This window comes from Callithrix jacchus, chromosome 14 (genome assembly GCF_049354715.1).
Source record: "Callithrix jacchus isolate 240 chromosome 14, calJac240_pri, whole genome shotgun sequence".
Classification (NCBI taxonomy): domain Eukaryota; kingdom Metazoa; phylum Chordata; class Mammalia; order Primates; family Cebidae; genus Callithrix; species Callithrix jacchus.
The window spans coordinates 27,371,589-27,389,143 of NC_133515.1; the positions used below are offsets into that span (position 1 = coordinate 27,371,589).

Here is a 17,555-nt window from a genome sequence, read left to right on the forward strand (position 1 = left end):
AGGCATGCACCACCACACACAGCTAATTTTTTGTATTTTTAGTAAAGACAGGGTTTCACCGTGTTGGCTAGGATGGTCTCAATCTCCTGACCCCGTGATCCATCTACCTTGGCCTCCCAAAGTGCTGGGATTACAGGTGTGAGCCACCTCACCCAGCCATGCATTTCTTTAGTTACCAAATAAATACCTTTTCACATATTTATTGGCCATTTGTATTTCATCCTTTGCGAGATGCCTGCTTGGGATTTTTGCCCAATTTTCTGTTTAGATTTCTTTCTCTTATTGTTTTGCCAGTAAAAATAAACTAAGGGCCAGGCGCAGTGGCTCACACCTATAACCCCAGCACTTTGGGAGGCTGAGGTGGGTGGATCACGAGGTCAGGAGATTGAAACCATCCTGGCTAACACAGTGAAACCCCATCTCTACTAAAAAAAATACAAAAATTAGCCGGGCGTGGTGGCACACGCCTGTAGTCCCAGCTACTTGGGAGGCTGAGGCAGGAGAATCACTTGAACCTGGGAGGTAAAGGTTGCAGTGAGCCATGATCACACCACTGCACACCAGTCTGGGTGACAGAGCGAGACTCTATCTCAAAAAAATTAAAATTTAAATGTAAAACTAGGTATACTTATTTATTTACTTTCCTATACATTGCAAATTTTTCTCTATCATGTATCTGAGGTATTTTTTCCCTATCTATCTTTTCCTCTGTGACTCTGGCTGTAGGGTCATGCTAAGAAAAATGAACTGAATTTCACTTCTTCTACATGTGTGGCTCAAACTCTGGCCAGAGCTTGAGGTCTCTAAAACACGAAGGGCATGCTGGGATTGGCTGTGAAGACATGCAGGCCAGGCCCCAGCCCAGATAGCAGTGGAGGAAGTAAGCCATGTCTACCCATAAAGGACCTCGAGATCACACAGGATATGACAGTCAGCTCCAAGAAAAAGTCCCCAAACTTTTAAGTGACAATACCTATCTTCACCATCTTGGATGGGTATAGACAAAATCATTCGTGCAAAAGGACAACACAGAGAAGAGGTTAAATACTAAAGCATTTGCTCAAAAAAATATGGGTGATTGACTTCCAAGTGCCAAGCTTTTCCCTAGGACTAGGCACAAAAGTTTCTATCTATCCTTTGTAATTTGAGAGTTTAGTTGGGAAAACAGGCCTTAACCAAATAATCACAGAAAAAAAAAAAATCCTTCAGGTGCAATAAGGGCTATCAATTAGAGATATACAGGGTATCATGGGTATGAAGGTCAGGGAGGAGAAGGAATTAAAAGGGAAAGAATGAGCATCCCTCACAGAGGAAGCAGATGGTACAGAGGCCTCATGGCATGTGGCACATCTGAGCAATAGAATGAAGCTCAGTGAGCCTGGGATCAAGAACAAGCAGGGACCAGGCATGGTGGCTCATGCCTGTGATGCCAATAGTTTAGGAGGCTGAGGCAGGCAGATCACTTGAGCTCACAAGTTTGAGTACACCCTAGGCAACATGGTGAAACTCTATCTCTACAAAAAAGGTTTTAAAAATGAGCCCAGTGTGGTGGTGCAAGACCATGGGCCCAGCTACTCAGGAGGCTGAGGTGGGAGGATGGCTGGAGCCTAGGAGGCAGAGGTTGCAGTGAGCCAAGATTGTGCCACTACCCTCCAGCCTGGGCAACGGTGCAAGACCCTGTCTCAGACAAACAGAAAAAAAAGTAGAAACATCCTGAGAAATTAGAGGCTAGCAGCTGAGAATTTCAGTCATTATCCAAAGAGCCAATGAAGTGTCTCTAAGGGTGAGATCAGAGTATGGGGGAGAAATGACTCAGGTTTGTGTTTTAAAAGATTACTCTAGCTAAAGTGTGGATAAACTGGGGGTAGCGTAAAGGAAATGTGGAGAGACCTATTGAGACCACTGCAAACAGAAACTGGCAATAGCTTAGACTAAAATGATAGTGGCAAAGGCCTGTGCAGAAGTCTCATAAATCTTGGAGAACGTCCATGGACTATCATAAAATTAATCAGAGTGACTCCAACTGAAGCTGCTATCCCAAATGCAGTATCTCCTTTTTTCTTTTTTGAGACAGTGTCTCACTCTGTCACCCAGAGCTCAAACTCAGCCCACTGCAGCCTTGACTCAAGTGATCCTCCTGCCTCAGTCTCCCACGTAGCTGGGACCACAGGTGCATGCCACCATGCCTGGCTAAATTTTTTTGTAGGGATGTGGTTTCACTTTGTTGCTCAGGCTGGTCTCAAACTCCTGGGCTCAAGCAATCCTCTTGCCTTGACTTCCCAAACTTCTGGGATTACATCTGTAAGCTACCATGCCCGGGGCCAGATGTAGCATCTTTCCTGATACAGAACAGCTCCTGGCACCTGATATGCAGCTACCACGTTAGAATCAAACCCCCTCATACCAATTTATAAGGATCACCAGAAGTAGTTTGCTTTTACCTGGCAGGGCCAACAATATACCTTCACAGTGTTACCTCAGGACTAAGTCAGTTCTGCTCTAGTCTAGCATAATCGGTTCACAGAGATCTTGATCATCTTGACAATCCACACAGTATCACACTAGTCCACTACAGTGATGACACTATGCTGTTAGATCTGATGAGGAGAAAGTACCAAGTGCTTTAGGTGCCTTAGTAAGACAAATAAGAAGTTGGGAGTTACACCCAGAAACAACTCAGGGCCTGCCACCTCAGAGACACTTCTGGGAAGTCGTGTAGCGTTATCTCAAAATATCCTCTCCAAGGTAAGACAGGTGGCTGTACCCTGTACCACCTAACACACACTCACAGGCACAATGTTCGATAGGTTCTTCTTGGCTTTTGGAGACAACATATACATTTGAGCAGCACAGGCACCCAGTAGAGAGGGCACCTAGCACTCTCTCCTCCTTGGACAGTTTTGTAGCAGAGGCCTCCAGGAAGACACCTCCTGTAAATGGCTTTCCCCGGCACACTATAAAGCGGATTTTTAACAAGGTTCAGGGGGCATATTTTTAGCAAGGTCTGGATCTCAGCTTTGGATGCTGTCAGTCCCAGGGGCAGTGGCAGCTCTTTGTATCTGTTATTCCTACATTCTTTACTTGTTACTAACTAATCCCGTTACTACAAACCCATTATAGTTAATAATAAGTGAAATTAAACGTTCCCTGAACAGATTATTATACATGAATTTCTGTAACTAGGTAGTATAATCTTCACCTCAAAAATAGCCAAGTTTGAAAGGGAAACTCATGACCGGGCATGGTGGCTCATGCCTGTAATCCCAGCATTTTGGGAGGCTGAGGCTGGTGGATCACCTGAGGTCGGGAGTTCAAGACTAGCCTTACCAACATGGTAAAACCATCTCTACTAAAAATACAAAAATTAGCCAGACACACTGCCTGTTGTCCCACCTACTTAGGAGCCTGAAGCAGAAGAATCACTTATACCAGGGAGGCAAAGGTTGACAATGAGCCAAGATCACGCCACTGCACTCCAGCCTGGGCGACAGAGCGACTGTCTCAAAAAAGGGAAAAAAAGAAAAAAAGACAGGGAAACTCACAAGCTCAACTTTTTTTTTTTGTAAAGACAAGGTCTTTCTCTATCACCCTGCTCTGTTGCCCAGGCTGGAGTGCAGTGGTACAATCATGGTTTGCTGCAGTCTCAAACTCCTGCCTCAAAGGATCCTCCTGCCTCAGCCTCCCAAGTAGGGGGGACTTCAGGCCTATACCACCATGCCCAGCTAACTATTGTTATTGTAGAGATGGGGGCTCGCTATGTTGGCCAGGCTAGTCTTGAACTCCTGGCCTCAAACAATCCTTCCACCTTAGCCTCCCCAAGTACTAGGATTACAGGCAGGAGCCACCACGCCTGGCAAGCTCAGTTCTTAACAATGTTAAGTTTGAGTTGACTTTAAAACACCCAAAATAGGGCCGGGCACTGTGACTGACACCTGTAATCCCAGTAGTTTGGGAGGCCAAGGCAAGTGGATCACTTGAGGTCAGGAGTTCGAGACCAGCCTGGCCAACATGGTGAAACCCCATCGCTACCAAAAATACAAAAATTAACTGGAAATCCCCTGACACTGGGAAGCAGAGGGTGCAGTAAGCCGAGATCATGCCACTGCACTCCAGCCTGGGCAACAGAGCAAGTTCAAGCATTTAGAGAAATCTGGTATTAAGATGTGTTTATGGCTGGGCCTGGTGGTTCACGCCTGTAATCCCAGCACTTTGGGAGGCCAAGGTGGGTGGATCACCTAAGGTCAGGAGTTCGAGATCAGCCTGACCAACATGGTGAAACCCTGTCTCTACTAAAAATACAAAAATTAGCCAGGCCTGGTGGCAGGTGCCTGTAATCCCAGCTACTCAGGAGGCTGAGGCGGGAGAATCCCTTTAACCTGGGAGGTGGAGCAGAGATCACAACACTGCACCCCAGCCTGGGCAACAGGAGTGAAACTCCACCTCAAAAAAAAAGATGTGTTTATGAGTCATTTCCATAAAAATGGTAAGTGAAGCCCCAGGAATAGTTGAAATGCCCTAGGGCAAAAGTAAACAGCAAGAAGAGTGGGCTTAGTACTGAATCTTGTGGCTAGATAAAAGAGATAAGCCTGCAAAGGAAATACTGGAGCTGCCAGAGAGGCAGAGGAAAGTGAGTACAGGGTTGTGTCCAGGTAAAGGGTAGCACCACAGGAGGGCATGGCTTCAACAGAACTTGCTGTGACTGGCTGGCTACCTCCAGCTGCTTCCCACATCTTTGGATCTGCCCCAGTGCTCATGCCAAGGCCACCCTTCTTCCAGGCTGCTCAAAGCCCACAACTCAGCTTGATGGGAGCCATTTCTGCTGAATTGTCTGTAATCTTTGCCCTGGGGCTCCACATTGGCCTGACTGAGACCTTCTCAGAATTTCACTGCAGTGAGAAGCACTTCCTATTTCCTTTCTTCCGTCTTCCCTTACTCACACCTGCCCTGCAGCTGGAAACTGCCCACCTCCAGCCTTCTAGTTACGCACAATAATAATGTATCCCCTTGACTCAGGTATTTTCTTACTTAGAAACAAATGCATCCTAACTGACACATCACACACAAGCTGACAGTAAAGGGCGAGCATGATGTCCGTCAGGGTCAGACTGCAGGGGAGAGAGTTAATGAGGATTAAAAAGGAAAATATTTCCCTTAGCCAATCACCAAAGGAAAAGATATAAAACAAGAGGCTGATTTAGAAACAGGAGAATATTTAATCCATCTGAAAATACACATCAGGAAATGAGGGGAACCATAGGAAAATCCTCCACCTCTAACAGACAGAGCGAGGTTACTGGCTTCCTGCTTGCTCCGATAATCCCGAGGCTTGATGACTGGAAGAAATTATCTGTCCTTCAGCTACTCCCAGATACTCAGATGTAAATTACACACTTCCTGAGGAGGACTCTGCCCTGCTGAAGCTAGAAGGGAGCTCAATATGCATGGGAGAGAATCAATCTAGAAAAAAATGATCAAAGAACAGCTGGGTGACAGTGTGGGGTCATCTCAGAAAGGTGGGCTCCTGATGCTCTGGTTTAGCCAGAACCCATACAAGCTGGGCTGGTTCAGGGAGCCCACCAGCCAGCCTGTGTTCAGTGACAGCTTCTGTGTTCTTATTTATCCTCATCAGTCACAGCTCTTGGGAGGAAGCAAAGCCCTAGATGCCTCCTTCAAGCCCCCTGCTGGTTGGTTTCATCATTATCTCGCCTCTTCCAAATCTGTAAGAAATGAAAACACAAACTGAAGTCCAGGAGGCATTCGAGGCATTCAGTCAACACTTATCAAATACATACTCCATGCCAGGCCATGGACAACTCATCACCACATTTACAAATCTGCTACAGTGTCTACAGCCACTGAGGAGAAAAAAGAATTATCTCTAGAAGGAGAGGTATCACTTTCCTCTTACAAAGCTATGGCTTTTGTTTGTCTCAATCTTCCCTCTGTTGCCAGGTACTAGGGCAGTTACATAAAGAGAAGATGGAGATGCTCTGTGCTCCACAGATCAATCCATTGGAGAGGACAGACAAAGCAATATGGTCGACACTAAAACAAAAGGCAGGTAGAAAGCGTTGTGGGGTCACAGAGAGCCTTCTGCCTGGGGTTCTGGGGAGCACTTCAGGGTCAATTTCTAGCCAGCCTTCCTGATGAGTCTAGGTTCTTCTTTCTCAAAACCAGATCGCACACTTCTGCAAAACTAACCTGGCCATAAACACAACTTTCTTTGCTCACTCATACATTCGGTATACTTCCCTACACTTCTTTTCTGAAAATCTCCGCTTGACTTTCAGGGTCATATATTCTGGCCCCATCTCACTCCTAAGGATGTCCCAACTGGCACCTGGCCTCCAACCAAGGTCCTAACTCTAACCCTCTTCCTGCCTTGGCACACTCTTCTCACTGGCCCCACACCCCACCTATTTGTGGCTCACTAAGCCTATGGCCAACCCACCTGAATGTAAGCCTCTGACAGCGTGATCATCTGAGGAAGGATGTCAGTCACCTGGAGGTCTTGTAATTCATACCATTTGCCTGTCCCCTGAAAAATATGAAGGGCTGGGTTAGTCTGCTCCCTAAAACCAAAAGGGTATAGTAGGAAAGGATTAGAGTCAAGACTAGAAAAATTAGAAGGACAGCCACTAGATGATCCAGCAAAGAGTCATAAAGAAGAGGGGACATGACTTCTGCTGGGCATGATTCAATCAACAGGACTTTGGGTGGTATCAATCATGCCAAACTCAATTCCTGTTAGGGATTTTTTAAAGTACAGTTTTTGATTGTTTGTTTGTTTTGTTTTGTTTTGTTTGTTGAGACATGGTCACACTGTCACCCAGGCTGGAGTGCAGTGGTGCAATCAAAGCTCACTGCAGCCTCAATCCTCTGGGCTCAAGCAATCCTCCTGCTTTAGCCTCCCAGGTAGCTGGGACTGGAACCACAACTGGCTCATTTTTTTTTTTTAATAGAGATGGGGTCCCACTGTGTGGCCCTGGCTAATTCCTGGTCTCAAATGATCCTCCCACCTCAGCCTCCTAAAGTGCTAGGATTATGGGTATGAGGCATTGCACCAGCCCCTTAAAGTACAATGGAGTCTGAAACACTTCTGTACACCTTTTTAAAAAGAATTTAGTGGACACTAAAGAGGAGAAAAGAGGAAGCCCTCTAATCATCACCTATGATTTCTCCTTCCTGCTCAGAAATGACAGACTAGACATTCTCACTTAAGAGGTACACAGTGTCAACCACTGAGAGAACCTACATATGGACATTCCTGGCTGGGTACAGTGGCTCACGCCTGTAATCCCAACATTTTGGGAGGTCGAGGCAGGCGGATCACTTGAGGTTAGGAGTTTAAGACCAGCCTGGCCAACACGGTAAAACCCCATCTCTACCAAATATACAAAAATTAGCCAGTCGTGGTGGTAGGCACCTGTAGTCCTAGCTACTCAGGAGGCTGAGGCAGGAGAATCACTTGAATCCGGGAGGCGGAGGTTGCAGTAAGCCAAGATCATGCCAGTGTACTCCGGCCTGGGTGATAGAGTGAGACCCTATCTCAAAAAAAAAAAAAATCAACAGGTCATCAAGAAAAGGCATCCTTGATGGACACTGTCTATCACACTAACCTGATTCCTTTGGCCTAAGAAACCAGTGCTGCAAATAGAGCAAAACGTATCTCACTACATGCTTCCATGAACAAGGGGAAAAGGTTTCTAGATCAAGGTATAGGCACCTCTGGCCACCCACCTGCCTTATCCAACCAAAGTTCTAAGAAATGCCAAAGACTATTATTGTAGAATATAAACATTCTAGATCCTCTGGATATTAAAATAGTTGAGAATATAAGAAATGTAAGGAAAGTGCAGGATCACATAAGCAAGCTCCCATTCCTGCTTCAAGGTTGAGTTAAGAACATGGGCCCCCAATCCCAGCACTTTGGGAGGCCAAGGCGGGTGGATCACAACGTCAAGAGAACGAGACCATCCTGGTCAACATGGTGAAACCCCGTCTGTACTAAAAATACAAAAAATTAGCTGGGCATGGTGGTGCATGTCTGTAATCCCAGCTACTCAGGAGGCTGAGGCAGGAGAATTGCCTGAACCCAGGAGGCAGAGGTTGCAGTGAGCCGAGATCGCGCCATTGCACTCCAGCCTGGGTAACAAGGGCGAAACTCTGTCTCAAAAAAAAAAAGAACATGGGCTATGAAGCAGAATACCTGGGTGGGTTCAAATCCTAATTCTACTGACTTGAGGCCAATTACTGAAACTCTTGAGCCTAGATCTCCTCCACTGTAAAAAAGATGATACTGACACCTGTCTTGGAGGTGTGTTTTAATGAGAAGAAATGAGATTAGTGTATATTAAGTAACTGGCATACTGTCTAACCACAGTTGATAAACAGACGCTAAGATTAAACCCACAGTTCCAGAAGAGACTAATCAAGTGAGGACAATCTATGCCAATAATCTATGTGATATCAAATATATCTCAAGTACATGTTTTATCTGTTTTCAGCTTGAGACAAATTCACAAAATTTTTGGGCTGAAAGGGAGCCTCTAAACCAGTGCTTCACAGACTTTAATTTCTTACAAATCAAAGGGTTATGTTAAAATGCAGATTCTAATTTAGTAGGTTTGGGGGACCTGAGAGTCTGCATTTCTAACAAGCTGATATCTAACAAGACTGATGCTGATGCTATTGGTCCAAGGAACCATACCATTTTGGGTGGTAAGGCTCTAGTCTAGGGCAGAGGTTCTCAACCTTGGCTGCAAATCAGGATCTCTTGGGGAACTTAAAAATATTAAATGCCAGCCAGACACGGTGGGTCATACCTATAATCCCAGCAGTTTCAGAAGCTAAAGCAGAAGGATTGCTTGAGCCTAGGAGTTTGAGACCAGCCTAGGCAACATAGCATGACCCCACCTCGATTAACTTACAAAAACAGAGAAGACATCAAATGCCTGGTTCTACCTCCAGATAATCTAACAGAGTCTTTAACCTTTATGCTGATTAATGTTTAGAGCCAGATAATTCTTTGTACCAGGGGCTGTCCTTTGTGTTGTAAAATATATACCAACATCCCTGGCCTCTGCCCCAGTTGAAAACCACTATTCTAATGTAACCAGCCTCGTGTGATGCCTAGGTATTGGGATTTTAAAAAGCTCCCAGCTGGGTGCAGTGACTCATGCATGTAATCCCAGCACTTTGGGAGGCTGAGGTGGTGGGGTGGGGGTGAATCACGAGGTCAGGAGTTCAAGACTAGCCCGGCCAAGATGGTGAAACCCCATCTCTACTAAAAATACAAAAATTAGCCAGGTGTGGTGGCACATACCTATAATCCCAGCTACTCAGGAGGCTGAGGTTGAAGCAGAGAACTGCTTGAACCCAGGAGGCAGAGGTTGCACTGAGCCGAAATAGCGCTGCTGCACTCCAGCCTGGGGGAAAGAGCAAGACTCCATCTCAAAAAAAAGCTCCCAGGTAAGTCCAATGTGTAGCCAAAACTGAGAACCACTGCTTTAAACTAACTACTGACAACACTATCACTTGCAGAGTTCCAAAGCCAAGGCCAAGCAAGGACAAACTGAAGGAAGCTGGCCTCTCAAATGCCAAAGAAACACCTGTTTTTGCCACTCTGTGCAGTGAGACAGTCAGCAGCCACTCACATGATGAAGCACGTGGATCCGGTAGGAGCCCTCGGAGGGTTTCCCGTCATGCACGATGTTGGCAATGAGATCATAGGTGGTATTCTTGTGTACTGCTTGTACTTCTTCAGACAAGTATTCTCTCAGATCCACATTTCTGATATGGTGAAAATAAAGCCAGAATAATCGGACAAAGGGTGTGAGGTTAAGGAAACTGTTCTACACAAATGGACCACAAAGTTGTTGAGCCCTATTTTAGGACCCTTGCTCTGGGTAGGCCTGCAGAGTCAAGGATGTCCAGGTGTGTTGGAATGCACAAAATATGCCAACATGAATGACAAGCTCACACAGCATCCCAAATGATTTAAAAAAAAAAAAAAAAAAAAGGAATGATATGTAGTGGCTCACGCTTATAATCGCAACACTTTGAGAGGCTAAGGTAGGACTGCTTGAGCCCAGGAGTTCAAGAGTTCAAGACCAGCCTGGGCAATGTAGTGAGACCCCTACACACACACAAAAAATTAGCCAGGCATGCTGGTACATGAATGTGGTCCTAGCTACTCAGGAGGCTGAGGTGGAAGGATCACTTGAGCCCAGGAGATTAAGGCTACAGTAAGCCAGGACCATACTGTTGCTCTCCAGCCTAGGCAACAGTTAGACCCTGTCTCAAAAAACACCCCAAAATAAGAACCTTTTCTTTTATTTTGAGACAGAGTTTTGCTCTTGTTGCCCAGGCTGGATTCCAATGGTGCGATCTCGGCTCAATGTAACCTCCGCCTCCTGGGTTCAAGTGATTCTCCTGTCTCAGCCTCCTGAGTAGTTGGGATTACAGGCACATACCACCATGCCCGGCTAATTTTCTATTTTTAGTAGAAATGGGATTTCATCATCTCTCTTTTAGTAGAGACCAGGTTTCACCATATTGCCCAGGCTGGTTTCAAACTCCCGACTTCAGGTGATCCACCCAACTCTGCCTCCCAAAGTGCTGGGATTACAGGCATGAGCCACCATGCTGGCCAAGAAGAACTTTCCAATAGTTAAAAAGGAAAATACATAGACCATTAACAAGAATATTAAGAGAATACATACATAATTTTAGGACAAATATATCATTTTGGAGCCTATACATATTTATAAAAACTTAATACAAGGTAAAATAAAGAGACATTACATCATAAAAACTGTCTGATGTGCTACCAACTTACTATATGAAACAAAACCATGTTATCACTGGAAGGGTTCACAAGAAACCGCTAATGGTGGTCACGTCCAGTTATTTATCTCCCTGTGAATTTAGACTGTGAACATATTAACTGTTCAACAATACAGTTTTAAATATAAACCATGTGGTAATAAACAACACACAACTTTGTTGTAATGATTATATGCAGCTTTCTATGTATTGGTTACAGCTATTTGTTTCTATAGACTGACAGTGTCGTATACATGATGCAGTCAGACTGCAATAAATATAAATATTCACTGTTAAGAAAATGGAGGCCAGGTGCAATGGCTCACGCTTGTAATCCCAACACTTTGGGAGGCCAAGACAGGTGGATTGCCTGAGCTCAGGAATTCAAAACCAGCCTGGGCAACACGGTAAAACCAGGTCTCTACTAAAATACAAAAAATCAAATTAGCCAGGCATGGCAGTGTGTACGTATAGTCCCAGCTACTCCGGAGGCTGAGGCAGAATTGCTTGAACCCGGGAGGCGGAGGTTGCAGTAAGCCGCGATCGCGCCACTGCACTCCAACCTGAGTGACAGAATGAGACTCTGTCTCAAAAAAAAAACAAAAAGGAAAATGGAGATATGAGTCTGAGTCCATGTGAGCTCTAGATCGCCAACCTGCCTTCCTGCTGCTAAAAGCTGACTTCTCATTTTATTTCCTCTTCTGCTTGAACAAAAGCTGACTAGACTTATCTGAATGGGTATCAGAAAAGTCCTATGGAGTATTTATACTCAAGATTTCACGACTGAACAAAAACTGTCCATGTGGCAAAAGACAAATACTACATTTAATCATTTTGTTTTAGTAAACGGGAAAAGGAGGAAACTCTTCTTTTTTTTTTTAAATAGAGACAAGGTTTTGCTATGTTGTATGTTGTCTGGACAGTCTCAAACTCCTGAGCTCAAGCCATCCTCCCACCTCCACCTCCCAAAGTGATGACATTATAGACGTCAGCCACTTCACCCAGCCTAAAGGAGCAAACTCTACTCCTCTCCCAGCCACAGCAACAGACCAGTTAAAAGAATGGCTAATTACCTGAAAGTGAAATTTTAAACCTGCCCTCAAAAATACCTCCAAATAAGCAGGGGGCGCCTAAACACTGTAAGTCTGATAACTGACAAGAGGATGTGTTATGAATAAAACACAGGAGAAGACAGGGATGAAAAGGATCCTTTTCGAGAAGTAAGGACAATGAAATGATCCAGAATCATGTTACTCAAAGTAATTACAGTGCATAAAGTAATTAAAGTGCAGGTTTCCAGAATTAGTCACAATTTGACGTTCAGTTAAAGGCTGCCTAGTTAAGAAGCAATCTTTTTCTTAACGTCTCTGAAGTACGCTTTCTTACTTTTTTTGAAGTAAGTTTTGAAGGACAAACTACTGAAGTCACACTTGCCAAAAACCCAAATGCAACTCGTAGGAAAATATACTCTAGGCTCAATATAAAAGAAACCAACAGGCAAGGAAATTTCTGTGGCAGCTGAGCAGAATACACAGTCTTCCTCCCTCTGTAGCTGCCCTGGGAATGAAGACTGCCCCTACCTACCAGGAACAGACAGGTGACTGGCAATTCACAAGAGACTAGTGCTGAAATAAAACCCTGATGCACGGAATTTCAAAGAAAGCACCTCTGTCGTCCTGCTCAAGGTGGCAGAGAACAAACCTCCATGTCCCACAATTTCATTCTACTGTCTCACAAGTAAGATGCTAGTGGAGAAAAGTGTGGGAAAAGAGAAAAAGAAATTCTCCTGTAATTCTCAACTGCAAATGTTCTCTCCTCACCTGCCATAGTTCTAAGAATTCTGGCAATACTATAAGATATTACACCTGGATGAACCCCTAGGGCTCAAGCCCATCTAGTCCAAATCTCTCATTTTATCTATGAGAGAGCACATCCAGAAAACATGTAAACAATGGGTCTGAGGTCCCACCACTAAGACAGCCTAAAACTCAGGGCTCTTATTTTTAGATACTACCTTCTTAAATGCTACATACAATTTAAAACTGAAAGCTGAGCATGGTGGCTCACTCCTGTAATCCCAGCACTTTGGGAGGCCAAGGCAGGCAGATTATTTGAGGTCAGGAGTTCGAGACCAGCCTGAGTAACATGGTGAAACCCTGTCTCTACTAAAAATACAAAACTCGGCCAAGTATAGTGACAGGCGCCTATAATCCCAGCTACTCGGGAAGCTCGGGAGAATCGCTAGAACCCAGGAGGTGGAGGTTAGAGCGAGCCGAGATTGCATCACTGCACTCCAGCCTGGGTAACAGAGTGACATTCCATCTCAAAAAAAAATAAAAAAGAATTTAAAACTGAAACTATTTTCTTACTTTCTTTTCTGAGCACAGTCACACTTTGTCACCCAGGCTGGAGTGTAGTGATACCATCTCAGCTCACTGCAGCCTCCACCTCCTGGGTTCTAGTGATTCTCCTGCCTGAGCTTCCCGAGTAGCTGGGGATTATAGGCGCCTGTCACTACACCTGGCTAATTTTTGTATCACCATGTTAGTCAGGCTGGTCTTGAACTCCTGACCTCAAATGATCTGCCTGCCTCAGCCTCCCAAAGTACAGGGATTACAGGTGTGAGCCACCACACTTGGCCCAACATCTTAAGTGTGAGAAACTTTGTCTTTTGAGAACTGAAAACCAACAGTCTACCCCCAAAGGGATCTTGAAGAGGTTTTATGAGTTGGAAGGAAGGAAACTAAAAGCATCTAGTACAACTCTGATGTGCAAGAAGGTATGATGGCCAGCAAATAGATGGGCAGACCCTCACTATTTGGGACATCTTCAAACCCAGGCAGAATCCTACCTGTCCTATCCTACTTGCATTATTTCTTCTCCTCTATGCAGGAGGACTATAATTCCCAGCCAGCAACAGGAGAGAAGATAAAATAGGGATTGCCCCTAGTAATTTTCTATCTTTGTGGTCCCTGAAAGAAGTGTATCCTTCCAATAAAAACTCTTAACTTACGTAGTATAGGTAGGCTCTGTTCCTTGTAATCTCCAACTAAGACAGTCCAAAATCAATACTGCTAAAAACATAGAAGAAGAAATTCAGGATCACTCCCCATGAGCGCAAGTGAGGCAGGATGTTACTTACGTAATAGGGAAATTGACAATAGTTGGATTCTTCTCAACAAAGAAGTTGTTCTTAGTGAATCTCTTGATACAAAAGATTAGATATGGAGGCAGCTTAGTAAGCTGGAAGCGCTTTAGAAAGTTCTCCTTGTAAGTCTTATATTCCTAGAAAAGGAAAAAAAATTCTCAAATTAGTGCTGAAGTTCAGCAGGTATTGGAGCAGGGGTGCGAGTTTTTAGTTCTGGTTTTTTAAAATATAATTTTGCCTCATACCTAGAGTTCACAAGACACCTGGTCCTAGAAATTATGTATGAGGCTTAGGATGAGCAGTTTAGCTAAGGGTAATTAAAAAAAAGAGGCCAAGCCTGGTGGCTCAGGTCTGTAATCCTATCACTATAGGAGGCCAAGGCAAGGGGATCACGTCAGCACAGGAGTTCAAGACCAGCCTTGACAACATGGTGAAACTCCATCTATACTTAAAAATATTTATATAAACCAGGCATGGTGGCTCATGTCTGTAACTCCGACACTTTAGGAGGTTGAGGTGGGCAGATCACCTGAGGCCAGAGATCGAAACCATCCTGGCCAACATGGTGAAACCCCGTCTCTAATAAAAAAATACAAAAATGAGCTGGGCATGGTGGCGGGCACCTGTAGTCCCAGCAACTTGGGAGGCTAAGGCAGGAGAATCACTTGAACCTGGGAGGTGGAGATTGCAGTGAGCCAAGATCGCACCACTATACTCCAGCCTAGGCAAGAGAGTAAGACTCCATCTCCAAAAAATAAAAAGGCCAGGCACGGTGGTTCACACCTGTAATCCCAAAACTTTGGGAGGCGGAGATGGGCGGATCACCTGAGATCAGAGTTTGAAACCAGCCTGGCCAACATGGTGAAACCCCGTCTCTACTAAAAATACAACAATTAGCTGGGCATGGTGGCAGGCGCCTATAATCCAGCTACTTAGGAATATATGGCAGGAGAATCACTTGAGCCCAGGAGACAGAGGTTGCAGTGAGCCAAAATCGCACCATTGCACTCCAACCTGGGTGACAAAAGTGAAACTCCATCGCAAAAAAAAAAAAAAAAAGTTTTCTCCTCATTTTTTGGAGTTTCTACTGTCCTAAATGCCCTTCCTTTCTCTATACTACCCAGAGGCAGGCAGAAAGCTGAAAAAGGATATATGGGAAGTACAAGAGGGGGCACAGTGGTTCACACCTGTAATCCCAACACTTTGGGAGGTATAGAGATGGGAGGATCCCTTGAGAACAGGAGTTAAAGACCAGCCTGGGCAACTTAATGAGATCTCGCTCTACAAAAAAATTTAGCTGGGCATGGTGGAGTGTGTCTATAGCCCCAGCTACTCAGGAGGCTGAGGTGAGAGAATCACTTGAGCCCACGTGAGGCTGCAGTGAGCCATGATCAGGCCACTGCACACCAGCCTGGGTGGTAGAGCAAGACCCTGTCTCAAAAAATAATAAAAAGAAGAGGCACTGTAAGTTAAGAGTCGGGGGTGACCAGCTAGAAGTACCAAAGAGTCTGGAAGGCTCAGTAAAGTCAATACACATTATAATAAACACATCACATACATGTAGTGATTCTTATTTATAAAATGAAAATGGGCCAGACGCGGTGGCTCACACCTGTAATCTCAGCACTTTGGCAGGCCAAGGTAGGTGGATCACCTGATGTCAGTTCGAGACCAGCCTGGCCAACATGGTGAAACCATCTCTACTAAAAATGAGCCAGGTGTGGTGGTGGATGCCTGTAATCCCAGCTACTCGAGAGGCTGAGGCAGGAGAACTGCTTGAACCCAGAAGGCAGAGGTTGCAGTGAGCCAAGATCGCACCACTGTACTCCAGTCTGGGCAACGAGAGTGAAACTCTGTTTCAAAAAAAGAGCCTGGGCATGGTGGCTCATGCCTGTAATTCCAGCACTTTGGGAGGCCGAGGTGGGTGGATCACAAGGTCAGGAATTCGAGACCAGCCTGGCCAAGATGGTGATACCCCGTCTCTACTAAAAACACAAAAATTAGCTGGGCATGGTGGTGGACACCTGTAACCCCAGCTTCTCAGGAGGCTGAGGCAGGAGAATCCCTTGAACCTGGGAGGCAGAGGATACAGTGAGCTGAAGTTGTGCCACTGCACTCTAGCCTGGGCAACAGAGCAAGACTCCATCTCAAAAAAAAAGAAAAGGAAGAAAATGAAAAAGTCAAGAGAGCAAGTCTAAGTATTGGCAGGGCAGGGCTGCTAATGGACTACCTTCTCAGTGATGCCATTGAACTTGGCCAGGATGTTGAAGAGTGGCACTTGGGGAATGATGAGCTGCTCCTTCTCGTCCTTGTAGAGGGGGGCAGTAGGAAGGTCCAGTGTCAGGTACATAAAAGTGGACTCCACCATTGTCTCCTGGTACTCATCATTGTGAAGCAACTGCTCTTTTTCTTCTGCCGGCTAGAAATGAGTAAGAAGAAGAGAGGAAAGGAGTGTGAGTGGTATAGCAACCGATACAAAACTGATGTTTTGCTAGGCTGAAATTTCCTTCATCCGAAGGAACAAAGAGAGGTGCCTGAGAGATTGGGCAGTTTGGCATGCAACACGTGGTTAGATGAACTTAAGAACAGGTTTCCTTCTTTGAAGAGATTGTGCATATATAACAGACTATCTAAAAAGCTCTGAGGCCAAGTGTGGTGGCTCACGCCTATAATCTCAGCACTTTGGGAGGCCAAGGTGAGAAGACTGCTTGAGTCCAGGACTTCAAGAGCAGCGTGGGCACATAGTGAGATTCCATCTCTACAAAAAATAAAAAATTGGCTGGGTGCTGACGCCCGTAATCCCAGCACTTTGGGAGACCAAGGTGGGTAGATACCACAGGTCGGGAGTTCAAGACCACCCTGACCCAACATGGAGAAACCCCATCTCTACTAAAAATACAAAATTAGCCAGGCATGGTGGCACATGCCTGTAATCCCAGTTACGCGGGAGGCTGAGGCAGAAGAATTGCTTGAACTCTGGAGGCAGAGGTTGCAGTGAGCCAATATTATGCCATTGCACTCCAGCCTGGGCAACAATAGTGAAACTCCATCTCAAAATAAATTAATTAAATTAAAATAAAAATAATTAGCCACGTATGGTGGTGTGCATCTATAGTCCCAGCTTCTGCGGAGGCTGAGGTGAGTGGATCACTTGAGCTGTAGAGGTTGAGGCTGCAGTGAACCGTGATCATGCCACTACACTCAGCCTGAGTGACAGAATGAGAGCTTATCTCAAAAAAGAAAAAAAATCCATTAAAAAAAAAGACAAAAAAAAGTGGGCCGGGCACAGTGGCTCACACCTGTAATCCCAGCACTTTGGGAGGCCAATTGCAGATGGATCACCTGAGGTCAGGAGTTCAAGACCAGCCTGACCAACAAGGTGAAACCCCATCTCTACTAAAAATACAAAAATTAGCCAGGCATGGTGGCGCAGGCCTGTAATTCCAGTCACTCAGGAGGCTGAGGCAGGCGAATTGCTTGAACCTGGGAGGTGGAGGCTGCAGTGAGCCAAGATCGTGCCATTTCACTCCAGACTAGCCAACAAGAGCGAAACTTCATCTCAAAAAAGAAAAGCTCTAAG

The 17,555-nt window shown here is 45.2% G+C and overlaps 1 protein-coding gene across 3 annotated transcripts in view; it reads right to left on the minus strand.

Moving 5' to 3' along the window:
* Positions 1-5,193: 5,193 nt before the first annotated feature.
* Positions 5,194-17,555, minus strand: part of USP39 (ubiquitin specific peptidase 39) — a 34,212-nt gene continuing 21,850 nt past the window's right edge. For all 3 annotated transcript variants that reach the window (XM_078348966.1, XM_078348967.1, XM_002757546.5), the window contains 5 exons: positions 16,206-16,394; positions 13,970-14,112; positions 9,657-9,792; positions 6,452-6,538; positions 5,194-5,717 (listed from right to left, as the gene is read on the minus strand). In XM_078348966.1, coding sequence (XP_078205092.1) covers positions 5,670-5,717; positions 6,452-6,538; positions 9,657-9,792; positions 13,970-14,112; positions 16,206-16,394 — 603 coding nt within the window. In that variant the 3' untranslated portion in view covers positions 5,194-5,669. The remainder of the gene's footprint in view (positions 5,718-6,451; positions 6,539-9,656; positions 9,793-13,969; positions 14,113-16,205; positions 16,395-17,555) is intronic.